General features: G+C 43.8%; 1 protein-coding gene across 1 annotated transcript in view; it reads left to right on the plus strand.

The window, feature by feature from the left end:
- LOC143617110 (LEAF RUST 10 DISEASE-RESISTANCE LOCUS RECEPTOR-LIKE PROTEIN KINASE-like 2.4) overlaps nt 1-21305 on the plus strand; it is a 46594-nt gene that overhangs the window by 10476 nt on the left and 14813 nt on the right. Inside the window, exons 3-4 of the mRNA XM_077089766.1 lie at nt 124-315; nt 2205-2209. Of these exons, the coding sequence (XP_076945881.1) occupies nt 124-315; nt 2205-2209 (197 nt within the window). The remainder of the gene's footprint in view (nt 1-123; nt 316-2204; nt 2210-21305) is intronic.

Consider the following 21305-nt stretch of genomic DNA (forward strand, 5'->3'; position numbering starts at 1 on the left):
AGGAATAAATTGACAAAATTTCAAATCTTGGACTGAAGTGGCGAAAGTAGCAAACCACATAAACGAAAATGGCTATTAACTCTTTATAAAATTGGGAGCTAGTTAAGGGAGTTGATTAAATAGGCCATATTGACCGTTTTTATACTATTGACTATATATACAATGGATGAGTGGACTCGTTCTTTAAACGTTTCCATAATCATGTCTCACCTCCTCTACCTCACCTTCCTTCTCCTCTCCATCTTCTTCATCTCCCTCTTTGCACAATTCGATAATCCGGATTACCCAAATTGCCCTTCATCCAGGTGCGGTGATGTTAGTGAAGAAGCGTGTATCGACTTACTTGTATACGATCAACGTTTCTCGGGTACGAGTGTGCTATATCACCGATGGTTTTCCGGGATACGAGTTCTTCCACCTACAAAACAAACAGCACCGTGAGCTTACCCCTCAGAAAGGGACAGAGGGGTCCTCTTCGGGGTAACCCTCCGGTGTGAGAATTAGATATTGTAGGAGAAGATAATAAGGATCTAAAAATGAGTGAAGGACTTAGAATATATATTTTCTTTTTTTCCTGCTTTCCAACTGTTGAGGTGGTGTGGTATTTATAGTATTAGGGTTTCCAATGATTGGGTTCAGACCCAATTAGGGCCTTTTTGGCCTCCTCCTATTGCTTCGCGCCACGTGTACTTAGGACACCTGGTGCTTTTTCATTGATTATTCTCTGACCAAGGTATTTCACCTGACCCATGTGCCATCACGTGGTGGCACATGGGCTTTGCTGAGTTGTCCACCCTTCATTGGCAGCTGTCAACATCAGCACATTCTTTATTCCTTAAAAGATACCTTCTGGAAGGTTGTCTGATGAGTACAATCATGGTTGTCCTTATCCTGATTTGGATTAGACTATTGTCTCATTTGTTGTGTGTCGCTTACGCGCGGCCTTTATGCGCCTATCCCGGGGATGCGCAGGGTCTTCTCTTTATTCTCACACTAAATGTGTATGTTGTGTGCATATGTGATATGCGCCACGCGCAGATGTTTCATGCGCTTGCGCATAGGTTTTGGCTTTGTGTCTTCATGACATCCTGATTTCAAGCCTCTTGTCTATATCTTGTGGGTTGACCCGCCCCGCTCGATGTTAAGGCGGGTGCATACCCCTTCAAGCCCCCCCAGTCTAATGTGTGTCTTGTCTCGCGCGAGCGAGGTAAGATAGATATTAGACTTAATAGTTTGCTTTTTCAATAGGGCTTGTTTTTTCTTTTTCTTTTCTTGTACGCGCGTTGCGCGAAATTCCATCCCTTTGGTTAAAACGAATCGTCAATGCATGTGGTTGGTTGGTGTTGACATGCATCAGAGATGGAGACGTTATGTGTCAGACCTTTCGTGTGCTCGAGGTGCTACAGTGGCTTTTCACGTCTCCTCATACAGTGTCAGGAACACGTGTCGCGCTTATGTTGACCTACGCCTGCGAGTGGGGGCGCGTGAGCGTAGATCTGATTATTACTTGTTTCTCTCTCTCTCTCCTGGGCCTATAAAACCAAACCTTTTGAACGGTTTTTTCTTCATCTCCATTGTCATTTTCAGAGCTTTTGCCTATCATTTACATTCCGATTAAGAGCTTTCGTCTTTGTCCCTGAATTCCGTGCTTAAAGTAACCATATTGTTCGATTCGCAATTGTATGTCTGATAACCCAGACACCACAATTTCCCCTAGTAAAGGCCGTGTAAAATCAGTGGTTATGTCTACTTTGAAGAAAACCGGCAAGGGTACTCGGGTTGCCGAGGCCTCGTCGGAGGAGGGAGGGAAGAACAAGACGGTGAAGAGATGGGATGAGATTCCCTGCAAGTTGAAACAACCTGATTTTGATAATCTCGTCGCCTCTCAGGGTTTTCTCCCTGAGTATGGTTGTCTGCTGACCGGGCAAACGGCGGCGGATCCTCTCGCCGGCTATATCTCTTTATATTCTCATTTTTTCACCCACTGTAATCTTCGTCTTCCGATGACGAGGTTTATAGGTGCGCTCCTCCAATTTTACGGGATTCATATATCTCAAGTCCATCCATGTGGATTAGTGCGCATGACTCATTTTGAGTTCATGTGCAAAGCTCAGCGCGAGGAGCCCACCCCTCGGCGCTTTCAATATTTTTATAAGCCGAAAATCCAAGATTCTTGGTTCTCGTTCACACCGCGCAGTCAGAAGGTTAAGTGCTGCACTGTTACCTTCAAAAGCCTTCATGACTGGGCTGAAAAATTCTTTTATATCAAGGCTGGTGTTATTCCCATTCGTATGACCATGCGCGCGATTACTTCCGCGCCCGCGGATGATGACGTTCTTAAGAATCCATCTGGCGCGTGGGTTAAAAAATTAACTGCTGAACCATCCCCCGCCAAGAATATTTGCGAGGAAGCGTTGGTGGGGGTTGGTATGAGCAAGAGGTGGACTGACAGCGAGACTGAGCCTGTCATCCATGTTGATGGCTCAGGTGGGTTGTTTGTTCATTGCATTATTTTTTGCGCGAGTATAATTCGTTTTGCTGATATCACTTGTCTTGTTTTATGCAGGAAGCAAGGAATACATCCACGCCGCCTATGACGAGCATACAGAAGGTGGCTCTGTTGCCCTGAACGCTGGGGAAGTTGCTTTCCCTGATCGCTTCGATGATATGTTCATCCCTGTCGACTTAGAATTTTGCTTTGACAGCGATGCGCCTGGTAAGCCCTTGTATTTGTGCTTAGGCCCTTAGAATACCAAATTTGGTTTTAACATTTCTGTTGCGCGTATTGTAGATGCGCTCGCTAATTATGAGTTGGAGCCTGTGGAAGAGGAAGGGGAGGAGGAAGAAGCTGAAGCGCAAAAACTCAAGCGCAAGGCTAAAGGCAAAACTGGCGCAGGGGCCAGTAAAAAACAGAAAAAAAATGATGCCTCTGTTGCCCAGAATCTTCCTCCTACTCAAGTGAAGGAACCTGAGAAAACCAAGGGTTTTACTTCCAAGTTTTCCTTGTCTTCTTTGCCTCAAGGTGTGGGCAATCCTCCAGTCCACACGAGGTATGGTGCTGCAACCTCATCTCTGCGCGCGGCGGACAAGGGAAGCGGTGCTGCGCCTGCTGTTTCGTCTTCTCCAACAGGTATACTTTGTTTATATTTTGTGGTTTTATGAGTGTGATTCCAATGGAGTTATTAATGAAGCTTTGTTCACTCAAATGTTTGTAGAGCCGGCAACATTGGTGGCTCAACCTCAGGCGCAGCAAGGTGCCAAGGTTATGCCGAAAATTGTTTTGAAGTCCTCTGTTTTGCCCTCAAAAAGGGGAAAAATGGACTTCATGGCGATGCTTAATTCGCGGACTGCGGTGCGCCAAGGTATATATTGCGCTTTGATTGTCTGATTTTTTCCTTTAGTTCAGGTCATGAATCATTTCTCCTTGTTGGTTTTTTCATAGGAATTATAACTGGCACACAAGCTGCTGGTGGCACTGCTAGCGCTGGCGCCGTTAGTTCTGCTCCTGCTCCAACAAGTACTGAATCTCCCCTCATTGGGTTCACTAAGGAACAAGAGACTATTTTTCGCGCTGCTCTAACGGCGTCAGACCTCCCTCACCTCCTCCTGCGCGCAGCCCTCCTCGTGAGACTATTTTTGATTCTTCCAAGTCGCAGGAGAAGAGACCTGTTATAGAGGATGATGAGGAGGTTGATTTTGAAAATTCTGATGGTGGCCGCGTAAGCCCTATAGCGCCGCGCGATTTCGTGGCGCAGCCTTTTTCTCATGGGGCGGGCAGGAGCTCATCAGCTGGCGCTAATCTTTCTGCCAGTTCTCCTCAGGTATAACTTTATTTTGCTCCGCTGCGCAGACTTCCAAATTAGTGTTTAGATAACTAAAACGTTTCTTTGCGTTGCTTTGTGCTTGTAGGGAGCCGATCACATATACCGCCCGAACTGGAGTATCACTGAAGAGAGCTCATTCCAATCCTTGGGCGTATGTGAAGACTTTTGGGCTCACTCTGTTCCTCCAGCTGAAAGGAGGTTTCAAAAGGACAGCGCTCGCGTGGATTTGCTTAATGACCACCTTTTTGCTGGGTCTGCGTTTTTTGCTGCCTCCCAAGAACTTCGCAATGATTATATAAAGGTACGTGATGCCCTTGTGGAGGCCAAGCAAGAGGCTAAGATTTCTGCTTGGAATATTTCTGATGCCCGAGAGAAAGCTGAGAAACTCCAAGCAGAACTTAGCGAGAACCGGGCAAGTTCCAACGCTGCTTTTGTGAAGCGCGGGCTTGAGCTGCAAGCTGCGCGGGAGAAACTGCAAGTGGCAGAGGCAGATGCGGCAAAGCACACGCGTCAAGCGCGTGACCTGGAGTTGGCAGTGGAGGCGCGTGACCGAACTATTGCGCAGGTTAATACTGAAAAATCTTTGTTGGAAAGTGAGGTTGCGCGCCTGAAAGAAGAGCTTGTTGCTGCGCAAGCAGAGAAGAAAGAGGCCTTGGCGGCGGCGGCGTCCGAAAAGGAAGAGCTGAAGCAAGCCAAGGAAACTGTTGAGTTGTTAAACTCTCAGATTCCTGCTTTTGAGACGTCTGTCTCTTCTCTTGCGCAGGATCGTCATTGGCTGATTTCACAGGGTGTGACTCGTTGCGCTTATGCCATGAAATATTCAGACGAGTTCCAGACCCTTGTGATGGACTGTAATGCGGCGTCGCGCTTGGTGGGTCGGGCTGAGGGGTTTAAGGATTGTTATGAATATGACATGCTAAAGAAGAATCCATCCGACTACCCTTATCAGCTTGACGCTGTCTGCGCTGACATGGCTGAGGTGGGGGAGAAGTACTTGAATACTCCAATTCCCATCCTTGAGCAGGTATTTTAACCTTAATGAGTTTACTTGAATTATTTTCATAATCTTTTGTACTTATACTGTTCCTTGTGACTTGCAGATAGCCGCGCTTGCTGACCAGCCCGATCTTGGCGCTTTAAAGAAATTACTTGATGAATGTGAAGGGACTGGTGGCAATGATGATGGCGCGGGCAACGCTACCTCTGCCAGCGGCTCTGGCGTGGCCAAAGGACCTACTCCTGACGCTATCATGACAGAAGACGACTATATTCAAGACGAACAGCTTGATTATGGTAAATTTGGAGATGACGAGGAGCGGGCTGCGCCAGATGCTGAGGGAGGAAATAATGATGAGGAAGATGAAGAGGCTGACATTACCATAGAGACTTGAAAAGCTCTTTTTTTTTTTTTGTTGTGTTTGTAGTTTTTACCTCATCATTTGTAAATTTGTAAACTTCTATATTTTGGAATGAAATTTTGTGTTTCCCTTATTCGCATCTTGCGCATTCCCAATTCATCTCTTTATATTGCATGCGTGTGCTTGTTGAATATAAGGTATGCTTACACATTGAAACTTGAACAAGGTTGTAAGGAAATTATTTTTACTTAATCCTTAACAGTTGTCATATTTCAAGTTATTTTGCGATATTCTGAATATGCTGACACGTGCGTTGGCATTTCATTATTCCTCTTTTGCGCAACGTTATCGTGCATTTATTATAGGGAATTATGAATGAGTTTTTTAGCCTTTACGTGTCAGTATGTGTTACTCTGCCTATATCCATTATAATCCCATGCACGGCCCCGACCTGAGACCTTAACAACTATGCTTTGGCATATGCTTGCCTTAGTTGTGCTTAGGTATTTTTATGGTCCAGCTGCGCAATACGTAGGATGGATGCTATGAGTAATTTGAGCTAAGGCTCATATTATTGGGCTAAGGCCCTGACGTTTTAGAGTTAAAACTCGTTAACGCGTCTGAGCTTGAAGCTCGCGCATGTATGTTTTACTTCGTTTTATTTTTAGTTTGATGTCAATACAATGTTGTCATATTGTTCAAAATTAATAAAAGGAAGTGTGAAACATGCATGCAAAAGGTAATGGAACACATATTAAGAAAGAAAATAGAGCATATCATTATTCATAATGGCTTAAAAAGCCTTGATTACAAACTTGACAACTTTTACATGAAACATTTTCTAAGTTGTGCTGCGTTCCATGTGTGCGGGATCTTCTTTCCTTTTAAATCTATTAAAGCGTATGCGCCTTTTCCCAATTCTTTCGAGACTTGATAAGGTCCCTCCCAGTTGGGAGACATCTTTCCCGGGGGTATTGCGCGACTAGCTTCATTGTTTCGAAGGACAAAATCATTCTTCTTGAAGTGGCATTCTTTCACGCGTTGATTGTAGTATTTTTCTAGCTTTTTCTTGTATTTGGCTTCACTGATGATAGCCGCCTCTCTGCGTCCCTCAAGTAAATTGAGATCCAACCTCCTTTCTTGCTCGTTATCAGTCTTACTCATCATGAGCACTCTATAGGATGGGCATCCAATCTCTGCTGGAATCATAGCCTCCGTTCCATAGGTTAGGCTGAACGGGGACTCGCCATTGCTGGTTTTGCTTAATGTCCTGTGCGCCCACAGGACATTGGGTAACTCCTCGACCCATGCATGGGACTCTCCCTCCAACCTTTTCTTCAGCCCATTCAGCAAGCTTTGGTTCGCGCGTTCCACTTGGCCATTCCCTTGAGGGTGGTATACTGAAGTGAAAACCTGCTTGATGTGCAATTCCTTGAACCAATTGGATATCTTCCTGTCAGTGAATTGTTTGCCATTGTCGCTCACGATTTCCATGGGCAGGCCAAAACGGCATATGATGTGGCTCCAAATAAATTGCTTCATTGCCTCGGCTATGATTTTTGCCAGTGGCTTGGCTTCAACCCATTTTGTGAAATAGTCTACTGTCACTACCAAGAACTTTACTCGCCCTGGCGCTTGTGGTAAGGGACCCACAATATCGATTGCCCACTTGTGGAAAGGCCATGCAGAGGTCACCGGAATCAAGTTGTTCTTTGGCCGCATGGTATTTGGCGCATAGCTCTAACATGCTTTGCATTTTTGGATCTCTTTTAACTCGTCCAAGTACATGCCTGGCCAGTAGTAACCTGCGTTCATTGCCTTGGCGATCACCATGCGCGGGCCAGCATGTATTCCACAGATTCCTTCGTGTATCTTTCTAATCACATAGCTTGTTTCCTCAGCGTCTAGGCATTTCATGAGCGGTCCAAGATAAGAGCGTCTGTATAACGTACCATCGAGCATTTCGTAGTTCTGCGACTTGTGTCTTATCTTCCTCACCTGTGCGCGATCGTCTGGTACCTTTCCCTCCTTCAAGAATTCCATTATTGGAGTCATCCACGATGAAGGTATTGTATGAATTACAAGAACAGACTTCGCTCCCACTAACGGGCTGCTCATTACTTCCACCCTGACATCTTTGCCAAAATGATCGAAGCTGGTTGATGCCATCTTACTTAGCGCGTTGGCAGACATATTTTCACTGCGCGGAATGTGTATTATTCTGAAAAAGTCAAATTGTTCGGTGAGTCTCTTCGCCTGCTCTAGATACAGAGGCATGGTGTTCTCCTTGGCATCATAAAGGACCGTTGACTTGTGCTGCTACCAGGTATGAATCTACATGAGCCTCTAGCTTTTTAACTCCGAACTTGTGTGCGATGTTCAAACCAGCCAGCAGGGCTTCATACTCAGCTTCATTGTTGGTGCTCTTGAAATCCAACCTGATTGCGTAAGTATACTCATGATTTTCTGGATCCACCAGTTTGAGGCCTGCGCCGGACCCTTCGTTGTTTGAAGCTCCATCAGTGAATAATCTCCAAACGTTTTTTCATCATTGGCTTGCGGAGGGTCTACTTTGCGCTGAGCCTCTTCGACTTTTCCTTCAGGGATTTCTGCGATGAAATCAGCTAAGACTTGTCCCTTGATTGCTGGACGAGGCATATAGGTGATCGTGTGCTCCCCTAATTCCAGCGCCCATTTTGTCAGCCTTCCTGAGAGCGCGGGACATCGCAAGACTTGCTGGATATTGTAATCAGTCAGGACTTCAATAGGATGACCATTGAAATATCTGTGAAGCTTGCGCGACGCATGCGTTAGTGATAAAACTAACTTTTTTATGATGGTGTAGCGTGTCTCAGGATCTGTCAGCACCCGACTTACATAGTAAATTGGTGTTTGGATTCCCTTGCGATCCACCAATAATACTGCGCCAATGGCGCGCTCTCCTACTGACAGGTACAACGTTAAAGTTTCACCAGGTAGTGGAGCTGTGAGCGCAGGCAGATTTATCAGACATTCTTTTATCTCACTGAAAGCTTGCTCGGCCTCAGGCGTCCACTTGAATTGGCTTTTCTTTAAGCAATTTCTCAATGTGTTAATGAATGGGGTAGATTTGCTTGCATGGTTTGCTAGGAACCTGTTAATTGATACCAATCTACCATTCAACTTTTGAACTTCCTTCATGGTGGATAGTGAGGGCATGCCAAGGATAGCCTCCACCTTCTCTGGGTTCCCCTTGAAACCATCCTTGGTGATCATTACGTCAAGAAATTTTCCTTCTTCCACGCCGAATGTGCATTTGCTCGGGTTGAGCTTCATGTTTACTTCCTTTAGGCGCCGAAGGGTTTCTTCGATGTCTTTGAGCATTTGTTTTTCCTCCCTGCTTTTAATCACCAAATCATCCACGTAGACTTCTATGTTTTTTCCAATCTGCTCGTTGAAAATTGCATCCATGAGTCTTTGGTAAGTGGCTCCTGCATTCTTCAAACCAAAGGGCATTTTTGTGTAACAGAAAACACCCTTGTCAGTTCTGAAAGCAGTCTTGTCTTCATCCTGTGGTGCCATTTGAATTTGGTGATAGCCCTTATAGGCATCCAAGAAACATTTGAGCTTAAATGGCGCCACAGAGTCCACCTTCATGTCAATGTTTGGGAGGGGGTAACAATCTTTTGGACACGCTTTGTTGAGGTCCTTGAAATCAATGCACATTCTCCATGACCCATTGCTCTTCTTTACCATCACAGGATTGGCTACCCATGTTTGGTATCGTATTGGGCGAATGATATTCGCGCGCAGTAGATCTTTTACTTGCTCATTCATGGCCTTTGTCTTCTCGTCTCTCATGACTCTTTTCTTTTGAGCAATTGGCTCCACGGACTTGAATGTGTTGAGAGAGTGCTGCGCCAGGTCTCGCGGAACCCCAGTCATATCAGAATGTTGCCACGCGAAGACTGACATATACGTTGTGAGCAATCTTTTCATTCTCACTCTTGTGTCATCTGATATCGTAGCTCCGATTGTGATTGTTTGTTCTGGGAATTTTGGGTTGAGAATCCATTCCTCTGGCGCGTTGTTTGCCACTGGAAGCTTCATTCTCCCTTCTCGAGGTATACTTGTTACTGCGCATAAATGATCTCGGTACACAAATGTTACTCTTGTTGGTGTTGGGTACCCCAACGCGCCATGCGCTGGTGACGGTATGGCGTTGAATTGGGCAATCGTTCCTCTACCCAAGATCATACTATGGCATGAAGTGGTGGGCAAGACCAGGAAGTTGACAATTTCAGCTCGCTTGTGCTTCTCATCCCCCATAGTTAGTTCGAATTGTATCTGACCTAGGGGGTGAATAATTTCGTTTGAGACACCCGAGATTGGTGCATTCACAACTTCGAGCCTTGCTTGGTCTGCTGGATCCAACTTCCTGAAACATTGCTCATACATGATGTCTGATTCACTACCGGTGTCCACCAGGACTTTTGACACCTCATAATGAGCGATGTGTGCAGTGATGACTAGAGGACTGCTGATAGACGGGCCTCCCCTGATTCTTGGAAAGATTACTTGTTGCTCGCGCCAATCCCCTTGGATTTGCGCGCTTCTCTTCCTCGATCCTTGCCCTTGCCTTCCTCCTTCAGCTACACATATTCTTTTGAATTTTTTGCTGGCTGAGGTTCCTTCTGGTTGTAAATTCTCTGGTCTTGGATTTTTTACCAGGTGAGCCAACTTGCCTGATTTCACATCTTTTTCGATCGCATCCTTCAAATGATGGCATGCATCGGTGTTGTGCCCTGTGGATTTGTGAAACTCACAATATTTGCCACTGTTCGGTGGTCCCTTATGGAGTAATGGCCTGGGGTTTTTAAACTGGACATTCTCTGTGTTTAACACTTGCGAAGGCGTTTTGGTGAGGGGAGTCCATATTCTTGGTAGAGGTCTGTTAGGCTCTCTGCCGCCTTCCTTTTTGTCACCATCTCCGCGATTAAGAATGTGACACTCGTCAATTTCAGGTTAACTCCGTTAATTCAAACTTAAGATCACACGAACCACAACGCATATCTCATTACATTTAAACTAGGGTTTAGATGACGCATGACAATCACTACACAAGTAGTCTTTCAGAATTTCACCGAAACACACACGAGTCGACTCAAACCATTGGTGAACAAACGATGAATATTATAAACAAGTACTTGAATAATTATGTGTTACGTTTATATGTATAAATGTGTACTTGTATGCATGTCATTATATTATGGAGGTGATTTATGTTTTATGCTAGAATTATACAAAATAGAAGTTGAGGGTGCTAGTTGTAACTTGTCATTTATTTAATTAATATATAAACAACCTTAACCATAAACCCTAACCCTCTTCTCCCTCTCCCTCTCCCTCTACCACCTGCGACGGCAGCCCCCCTCCCCCTTGGATCGACCGATTACCACACACACACATACACATACAAGTTGTTTAGAAGGTTGTTGAAGGATCCAAGGTGATAACTAGGTAAATAAGCTTCATATCTAATTTATTCTATCATTTAATTGTATGATTAAACCTGTAAACATAAACACTAAGTGTTAAATATGTTGTTTGTTGATGATTGAGGGTTACATGCATGATTGTTAGTTCATATGTTAATTGTTTATTGAGTTTTGATGAAAACTGATGCTGGACAGATTATTGAATTAGTGTTTGGATGACTGTAACTCGATGTTAATGTTATGTTTTGATACGATTGTTGATACTACAGTATACTATGTCGGGTCTAGTTTCGGAAAAGTCCAAGTTTGTAATTTTTGGACGTATAAATGTCTGTTTTTATTATTTTATAAAACTGTTGTGCAAGGCTGATTTGGGAGACCTTCTGTTAGGCTGTTTTGCGACTAAGATATCTCATGAAATACAAGACCAAATGGGTTGGTTCCACTTCTGGAAGAAAATTTATTGAGTTAGGAACCTAACCCAATTGGTCTTGCATTAATTGGATTTTTCATTTAACGGAAATAACAAATAACATTCTGTTGCGCATGATTCTGACTGCTGTGAGTTTACTGTAATGTTTTGACCATTGTGAGAAATCTATGTGGAATAAAAATACAATAAAATATTTCTGGAAACCTGACTCATGTGTGCTTTTATGACGATTTTTGGTGAATTAATTGATATGTTATGATCTGTTGAATAGAGTAATCTTTCAAGTAGAAATCTTTCCTGATAGAACTAGCTGCTGAACTATATGAAAATACATGAAACGTGCTTGTTGCTAGATAATTGCCATGTTTTTGACTAAATTGCCCTTGTGGGGAATGATTGCTAGTAATGTACAATATTAATACTTGACACGTAAGTAGTTGTTCACACATGTAACGTATCACCAATGTGTTTGTTGAGTCACACACAATTCACAAACGAAACACGAAACGTATCTTATGCATAGGTATTATGTGCCGAGTCTAGAGACTCAATAATAGTTCCAACACTTAGAAAATCCCATTCTTGTTTTAGAACGCTAGTGAGGATTTTCGGTGACGCGCATCTCTTGGTTGACTTGTTTTTGAATTCTTCGCAAACAGTGAGTTTCACGTTTCCCCTTTTACTCTTTTAAACGCTTTTACTTGGGGGAGAATACATACTCCAAAACGCTTTAGATTTTGTTATTAGATTATATATCACTTGTAAAGGCTAAGTGGCAAACGAAACAACTAAAGTCCTTCATAACATCGAACCGTTTAATATTGGATAATAGCGAGTCACTGTTGAGTAATACTACTGGGTTTGACAAACCCCACCCAACGCTAAACTCGACTGGAGGTCGAGCGGGTGTAATCTTGGCTAACACATTTTCCATGGTCTGGATAGACATGGTGGCAAGGCAATTGATAAACAGTCAGCTTCGGTGTCAAACACTTAGTAATACTTGTTTTATAGGCTAGCTACCTATAGATATATAATTGATTTAACATTATCTTGTAACGCAAACGCAAAACGCAAACGCAAACGAAAAACGTAAATGCAAACGCAAACGCAAACGCAAACGCAAAACGTAAACGCAAAAGCAAACGCTTTATTTATATAAACTTGTGAACTCACCAACCCCGTGTTGACACTTTTAGTATGTTATTCTCAGGTAGCCGAGGCGGGCGCGCGGTATAGGATCATGTATTACCTTGAACTCTATCGTTTTTGCAAACTTGTTTTTAAACTGTTATCAATTGGGTTTTAAGTCGTCCTGCGTGACGCAACACTTGGTTTATGATTTTACGCTTCCGCACTTATTTACACTTAAATGTTTCGTGGTTTGAAAACTTTACTTATGGTTTGATTATAACTAATGATTCCGATCCTCTTAGTTCACACCCTCTGAGGGTAAAACTCCGTTAGTGGATTTTGAGGGTGTGACAGATTGGTATCAGAGCCATTGGTTATAGCGAACTAGAAATTGCATGCATACTAGACTATAACCGCAACGACCCATTAGTTATGATCTTACGCACTGCTTATAAGTATATAGATATGATATATATTTAGTTACTCATTTTCTTTATCTCTTAACCTCGTTCACTCGTACGCGCGTAACCCATACACGACTTATCCTGTAAGGATGTCGACGCCATCGTTATCATCATCAGACCCGATGTCTCACGCCCCTGGAAAGGAACCGCAGCTACCTACCTCATCGCCACCCCGAGTAGTCCCAGAACTAGAAGCCCCTGCACCGAAGAGGTATCGCCTGTCTGGAGGCATGTACGATGACGACGTTAGCTGGGATTGGTACCCGAGTCTGATTAGGTGTATGGTTTACCGTGAGCAAGTTCCCCCATTACCTCCCCCGGGCTGTCCTATGTCCTTCAACACACTACCACCCATAACCGAACCAATGGAGCGTGCTTTCGCAGCTCTCGCCTCCTGTTTAGAGCGTGAAGTTGACATTATGTACTCGACAACAGTGAATGTTACTAGATTGATATGGGATGGAGCAAAGGCTAGGAAGAGAATTTCCCACCTGACTGAAGCCATGAAGGAAGTTCAGGATGCTCATGTACAGCAAATGGAGATAATGAACAAATTGCAAGCAGAGATGGTAGATTTGCGTGACCAAATTTTTAGTGCAAGAGCCCTTGCAGCGACAGCTCTAGCCCGCTGCGACACACTAGGGGCGCAGATTGCCCCGGATGCAGAAGAACCTGAGGAAGAACCAGAGGAAGATACTGAGGAGGATGCACACTAAGACGTGTTCTCAGGCGACGACATCTCAGGATGATAACACCTAGATGTCTAGAAGAAACGCTGGTCATGGTCGCGGTAACATCAACCTAACCACAGTAGAACTCCAAACCCTATTGAATGACCATGCGGCGGCAGCTCTAGCCGCACATATTCAGAATCAAGCCGGAGCATGTACTTTCAAGAACTACCTGGATTGCAAACCCAATTCGTTTAAGGGCACTAAGGGAGTCATAGGTTTCCTGCGTTGGGCTGAGAAGGCCGAGTCAGCTTTCGAGATGTGTAACTGTCCACCCGCCAGTAGGGTCAACTTGCTGCTGGAACACTGGAAGATTCTGCTCTCACTTGGTGGAACTCCAATATGCAAATTCTTGGATTGGAATTGGCGAACGCTATGAACTGGGAAGAGTTCAAGAATATGATGCGGGAAGAGTATTGTCCTAGAGAGGAAATCGCGAAGTTGGAATCTGAGTTTTGGTCGTTGAAAATGGTGGGTTCCGATATTGAAGCCTACACCACCCGTTCCCATGAGCTAGCAGTAATGTGTCCACAGATGGTAGACCCGCCGAGTAAGAGAATCGAGATGTATATCGATGGGTTGGTACCACAAATTCAGGGTATGGTGACGTCTTCCAAACCGGCTACAATTCAACAAGCGATCCGGTTAGCTCACAAACTGACGGACCAGGCAGTGACACAAGGTGCGTTACCACCTAGAGGTTCAACCTCTAAAACCCGTGACAACTCAAGCACTAACAACAACAACAACTCGGGTAATGGAAAGAGGAAATTTGACAACACCAGGTCCTCATCATCGAACCCCCCACAGCAACAACACTACCGTATGCCCGAACTCACTCGGAGCTTCAATAATCAGGGTTCCAACAATAACAACAACGGTGTCGGGCAGGTTTCGAGTGGCTATGCTGGGAAATACCCGAAATGCAACAAGTGCAACTATCACCATGCTGGCGCATGCGACCGTATCAAATGTCTGAGATGCGGAAAAATGGGTCATCAAGCCAAGGAATATAGGGGAGACCTAGCGGCAAAGGGTGCTCCTAAACAGCCTACGGCGACTAAAGTGTGTTTCGAGTGTGGTCAAGAGGGTCATTTGAAGAAGGATTGCCCCAAACTAAAGCATAATGAGAACAATGGAGGCAGCAGCAGTGGCGGAAGCAGTGGTAAAGGTAGAGCTTTCGTCATTGGGTCGGGCCAGGCCCGCAACGATCCGTATGTGGTGACCGGTAAGTTTCCTGTGAACGACTGTTTTGCTTCTGTTTTGTTTGACACTGGAGCTGATAGGAGTTTTGTATCGAAAGCCTTTAGTAAACTCTTAGACTTAACTCCAACCCCGTTAGATGCTATGTTTACTGTTGAATTAGCTGACGGTAAGTCTATAGAAACAACTCATGTACTTGCGGGATGTAAGTTGAAACTGTCGGGTCATACTTTTGATATCGACCTCATACCTTTTACACTTGGTAGTTTCGATGTCGTTGTCGGCATGGACTGGTTATCCGAGAGCCGAGCGGAGATTATATGTCATGACAAGATAGTCCACATCACTACCCCTTCCGGCGAGATCATTTCGATCCAGGGCGAGAAGAGCGGCATGACCACCAGCGTCATCACCCTCATGAAGGCGCAGAAATATCTACGAAAGGGTCATCCGGCAATTTTAGCCCATATTGCCGAGAAACCCGCGGAGGAGAAACAAATCGAAGACATACCGATTGTGCGAGATTTTCCAGAAGTCTTCCTGGAGGATTTGCCTGGACTCCCACCTATTCGACAAGTCGAGTTCCAAATCGAATTGACCCCCGGTGCAGCACCCATAGCACGAGCCCCGTATCGGCTTGCACCGGCAGAGCTTCAGGAGTTGTCTACTCAATTGCAAGATTTGTTGGATAAAGGTTTTATCCGAACTAGCTCATCACCATGGGGAGCCCTGTCTTATTTGTCCGAAAGAAGGACGGGACTTTCCGCATGTGCATCGACTACCGAGAGCTGAACAAGGTGATGATCAAGAACCGTTATCCCTTAACCCGAATTGATGATCTGTTTGACCAGCTGCAAGGATCGAGTTACTACTCGAAGATTGATCTGAGATCTGGTTACCATCAATTAAGAGTGCGCGAAGAAGATATTTCAAAGACGGCCTTCAGAACTCGGTACAATCACTACAAGTTTTCGGTTATGCCTTTTGGCTTAACCAACACACCAGCCGTATTTATGGATCTCATGACTCGAGTATGCAAGGCGTACCTCGACAAGTTTGTGATCGTTTTAATTGATGATATCCTCGTCTACTCCAAGAACAAGGCCGACCACGAAGAACACCTGAAGTTGATCCTATAATTGCTGAAGAAGGAACAACTGTACGCTAAACTCTTGAAATGCGAATTTTTGCTTCGCGAGGTTCACTTCTTAGGACATGTGATCAATGAGAATGGTATCCATGTCGATCCCGACAAAGTAGAGGCCATCAAAAACTGGGAAGCACCTAAGACTCCGACTGAGGTGCGACAATTCCTAGGACTGGCTGGCTACTACCGACGTTTCATCGAGGGATTTTCAAAGATTTCTCAACCCCTCACCGCTTTGACACACAAGGGTACTAAGTACAATTGGGGTGACGCGCAAGAATCCGCTTTCCAACTGTTGAAAACCAAACTCTGTAGCGCCCCTATCCTAGCCCTTCCCGAGGGAACAGCAAATTTTGAGGTACATTGTGACGCATCGATACAAGGTCTCGGTTGCGTGCTGATGCAACTCGAAAAAGTTATAGCCTATGCCTCTCGACAACTACGGATTAACGAGAAGAACTACACGACCCATGACTTGGAACTCGGAGCTGTGGTGTTTGCTCTTAATATATGGAGGCATTACTTATACGGTACCAAGTTTACCATTTACACCGACCACAAGAGTCTCCAACATATCTACGATCAGAAGGAGCTGAACATGCGACAGCGTCGTTGGGTCGAGCTGCTTAAGGATTATGATTGTGCAATCAAGTACCACCCTGGCAAGGCCAATGTAGTAGCCGATGCTCTCAGCAGGAAAGAAACCGATAAACCTAGGCGAGTGCGTGTATTACAACTCACGATTCACGCCAACTTACCCGATCAGATTCGCGATGCGCAACCTGAAGCCTAGAAAGACGATAATCTTCCATCAGAACTCATGCGAGGCATGAACAAGCAACTTGAAACCAAATCGGACGGGGTCCGATATTTCAAAAACCGGATTTGGGTCCCTCGATACGGAGAGTTGAGAACTCTAGTGATGTACGAAGCACACAAGTCCCGATATTCCATCTACCCTGGCTCAGATAAAATGTACCATGACCTGAAAGCACTTTACTGGTGGCCAAACATGAAAGCCGACATTGCCACCTACGTGGGCAAATGCTTGACTTGTGCAAGAGTCAAAATAGAATATCAGAAACCATCTGGTCTGCTACAGCAACCGGAACTTCCAACGTGGAAATGAGAGCACATTTCCATGGATTTCATTACGGGATTACCCAAAACACCGACGGGATGCGATACCATCTGGGTGATCGTTGACCGGTTGACTAAGTCCGCACACTTCTTAGCAATCAAAGAATCGGACAAAATGGAAAGACTGACTCGCGTCTACATTAAAGAAGTAGTGTCTAGAAACGGAGTGCCTGTCTCAATCATATCTGATCGAGATTCCCGTTTCACTTCGCACTTTTGGAAGTCACTACAGAATGCACTAGGCACCCGCCTTGATATGAGAACAGCATACCATCCTCAGACGGATGGGCAAAGTGAGCGCACCATTCAGACCTTGGAAGACATGTTGCATGCATGCGTGTTGGATTTCGGAAAAAGTTGGGAACCTCACTTACCTTTGGTAGAGTTTTCGTATAATAACAGCTACCACGCAAGCATTAAAGCAGCGCCGTTTGAAGCGTTGTACGGACGGAAGTGTCGATCACCTCTCTGCTGGGAAGAGGTGGGTGATAGCCAAATCACTGGTCCAGAACTAGTACTTGAAACCTCTGAAAATATTGTTCAAATCCGAAACCGTATGGCAGCAGCACGAGATCGCCAAAAGAGTTATGCCGACAAGCGCCGAAAGCCTCTTGAATTTCAAGTGAACGACCAAGTATTACTCAAAGTCTCATCTTGGAAAGGTGTGGTTCGCTTCGGAAAGCGAAACAAACTCAATCCACGATACATTGGCCCTTACCGGATAACTGAGCGCATTGGTCCGGTGGCGTATCGACTGGATCTACCAACGGAACTCAGTGGCGTACACAATGTATTCCATGTATCCAATTTGAAGAAATGCCTTTCCGATGAAACCCAAACAGTCCCTTTGGACGAGTTGCAAGTTGATGAACAGCTACGCTTCATTGAAGAACCAGTCGAAGTTTTGGATTGGGAAACCAAAACACTCAAGCACAGCAAAATTCCAATCGTTAAGGTTCGTTGGAACTTGAGACGTGGACCGGAGTTCACGTGGGAACGCGAGGACCAAATGATGAAAAAGTATCCTCACCTTTTTGAAGGGTTGACCAAACACCGAAAAACGCGAAAGCCGTCAAAAATCACCGGAGGTATGAATTAAATTTCGGGACGAAATTTCTTTCTACTAGGGGATGATATGACAAATTGAAAATTTTTCTTGCTTTTTCAGACACCCATCGCGACTTGACTCAAATTTTCGGGACGAAAATTCTTTCAACATGGGAATGATGTGACACTCGTCAATTTCAGGTTAACTCCGTTAATTCAAACTTAAGATCACACGAACCACAACGCATATCTCATTACATTTAAACTAGGGTTTAGATGACGCATGACAATCACTACACAAGTAGTCTTTCAGAATTTCACCGAAACACACACGAGTCGACTCAAACCATTGGTGAACAAACGATGAATATTATAAACAAGTACTTGATATAATTATGTGTTACGTTTATATGTATAAATGTGTACTTGTATGCATGTCATTATATTATGGAGGTGATTTACGTTTTATGCTAGAATTATACAAAATAGAAATTGAGGGTGCTAGTTGTAACTTGTCATTTATTTAATTAATATATAAACAACCTTAACCATAAACCCTAACCCTCTTCTCCCTCTCCCTCTACCACCTGCGACGGCAGCCCCCCTCCCCCTTGGATCGGCCGATTACCACACACACACATACACATACAAGTTGTTTACAAGGTTGTTGAAGGATCCAAGGTGATAACTAGGTAAATAAGCTTCATATCTAATTTATTCTATCATTTAATTGTATGATTAAACCTGTAAACATAAACACTAAGTGTTAAATATGTTGTTTGTTGATGATTTAGGGTTACATGCATGATTGTTAGTTCATAGGTTAATTGTTTATTGAGTTTTGATGAAAACTGATGCTGGACAGATTATTGAATTAGTGTTTGGATGACTGTAACTTGATGTTAATGTTATGTTTTGATAGGATTGTTGATTCTACAGTATACTATGTCGGGTCTAGTTTCTGAAAAGTCCGAGTTTGTAATTTTTGGACGTATAAAAGTCTGTTTTTATTCTTTTACAAAACTGTTGTGCAAGGCTGATTTGGGAGACCTTCTGTTAGGCTGTTTTGCGACTAAGATATCTCATAAAATACAAAACCAAATGGGTTGGTTCCACTTCTGGAAGAAAATTCATTGAGTTAGGAACCTAACTCAATTGGTCTTGCATTAATTGGAATTTTCATTTAACGGGAATAACAAATAACATTCTGTTGCACATGATTCTGACTGCTGTGAGTTTACTGTAATTTTTTGACCATTGTGAGAAATCTATGTGGAATAAAAATACAATAAAAATATTTCTGGAAACCTGACTCATGTGTGCTTTTATGACGATTTTTGGTGAATTAATTGATATGTTATGATCTGTTGAATAGAGTAATCTTTCAAGTAGAAATCTTTCCTGATAGAACTAGCTGCTGAACTATATGAAAATACATGAAACGTGCTTGTTGCTAGATAATTGCCATGTTTTTGACTAAATTGCCCTTGTGGGGAATGATTGCTAGTAATGTACAATATTAATACTTGACACGTAAGTAGTTGTTCACACATGTAACGTATCACCAATGTGTTTGTTGAGTCACACACAATTCACAAACGAAACACGAAACGTATCTTATGCATAGGTATTATGTGCCGAGTCTAGAGACTCAATAATAGTTCCAACACTTAGAAAATCCCATTCTTGTTTTAGAACGCTAGTGAGGATTTTCTGTGACGCGCATCTCTTGGTTGACTTGTTTTTGAATTCTTCGCAAACAGTGAGTTTCACGTTTCCCCTTTTACTCTTTTAGACGCTTTTACTTGGGGGGAGAATACATACTCCAAAACGCTTTAGATTTTGTTATTAGATTATATATCACTTGTAAAGGCTAAGTGGAAAACGAAACAACTAAAGTCCTTCATAACATCGAACCGTTTAATATTGGATAATAGCGAGTCATTGTTGAGTAGTACTACTGGGTTTGACAAACCCCACCCAACGCTAAACTCGACTGGAGGTCGAGCGGGTGTAATCTTGGCTAACACATTTTCCATGGTCTGGATAGACATGGTGGCAAGGCAATTGATAAACAGTCAGCTTCGGTGTCGAACACTTAGTAATACTTGTTTTATAGGCTAGCTACCTATAGATATATAATTGATTTAACATTATCTGGTAACGCAAACGCAAAACGCAAACGCAAACGCAAAACGTAAATGCAAACGCAAAACGCAAACGCAAACGCAAACGCAAACGCAAAACGTAAACGCAAACGCAAACGCTTTATTTATATAAACTTGTGAACTCACCAACCCCGTGTTGACACTTTTAGTATGTTATTCTCAGGTAGCCGAGGCGGGCGCGCGGTATAGGATCATGCATTACCTTGAACTCTATCGTTTTTGCAAACTTGTTTTCAAACTGTTATCAATTGGGTTTTAAGTCGTCCTGCGTGACGCAACACTTGGTTTATGATTTTACGCTTCCGCACTTATTTACACTTAAATGTTTCGTGGTTTGAAAACTTTACTTATGGTTTGATGATAACTAATGATTCTGATCCTGTTAGTTCACACCATCTGACGGTAAAACTCCGTTAGTGGACTTTGAGGATGTGATAAAGAATGTCTTTTTGGGGTTGGGGTGAACTTTGTTGCGCTTGCTTTTCTGCGGGAGAATAATTAGTTTTTTGCAACCTGGACCATACGGAGTTTTGTTTGCCCCTCCTTTCATTGTTGCGTGGTGCTTCTGCTTGATGCCCTTTATCTCTTGCTCTGTCTTGGGCAATTTGTTTTTCATTTCTCGCGAAGACTCGCGATGCTTCCAAAAGCTTAGCCCAAGTGGTTGGCATGCCTTCTCTGCTCACGAGAGCTCTGCGGTGTTGATCACTGCGCGCACCTTGTAAAAAGGCTACGCGCAAGAGTTGCTCAGTGATGCCTCCAATTGCAAGAGATTCCTGATTGAAACGAGTTATGTAGTCTTCAATGGTTTCATCATTCCTGCGTACGCAGTGCATGATGTCATCAGGGTCGCGCGTGTGTCTGCGCTGCTGTACAAAGTGAGCCTGGAACTTTTCCAATAGCTCTTCGAACCCATCGATTTGTCCTGTCGGCAAGCTTTCGAACCAGACACGCGCTGCACCAGTGAGGCAGCGAGCAAACATGTGACACCATGTTGGCATCGTCCAGCTTTCTAAGTTTCCAGTGTTGTAAAAACCTTGTAAGAAATCATCTGGATCTGTTGTACCATCATACTTGCCTAAACCACTTGGCATCTTGGTTTTGTGTTGAATGGGAGCCTTCGCAATGCGATCAGTGAATTTTGAATGTTTTACCAAGATAGCTGGCCTATATGGTGTGGTT

Source organism: Bidens hawaiensis, unplaced genomic scaffold (genome assembly GCF_021521415.1).
Source record: "Bidens hawaiensis isolate Kalapana, Puna unplaced genomic scaffold, B.hawaiensis_p1.1 tig00002307_1, whole genome shotgun sequence".
In the NCBI taxonomy this organism is placed as follows: Eukaryota; Viridiplantae; Streptophyta; class Magnoliopsida; order Asterales; family Asteraceae; genus Bidens; species Bidens hawaiensis.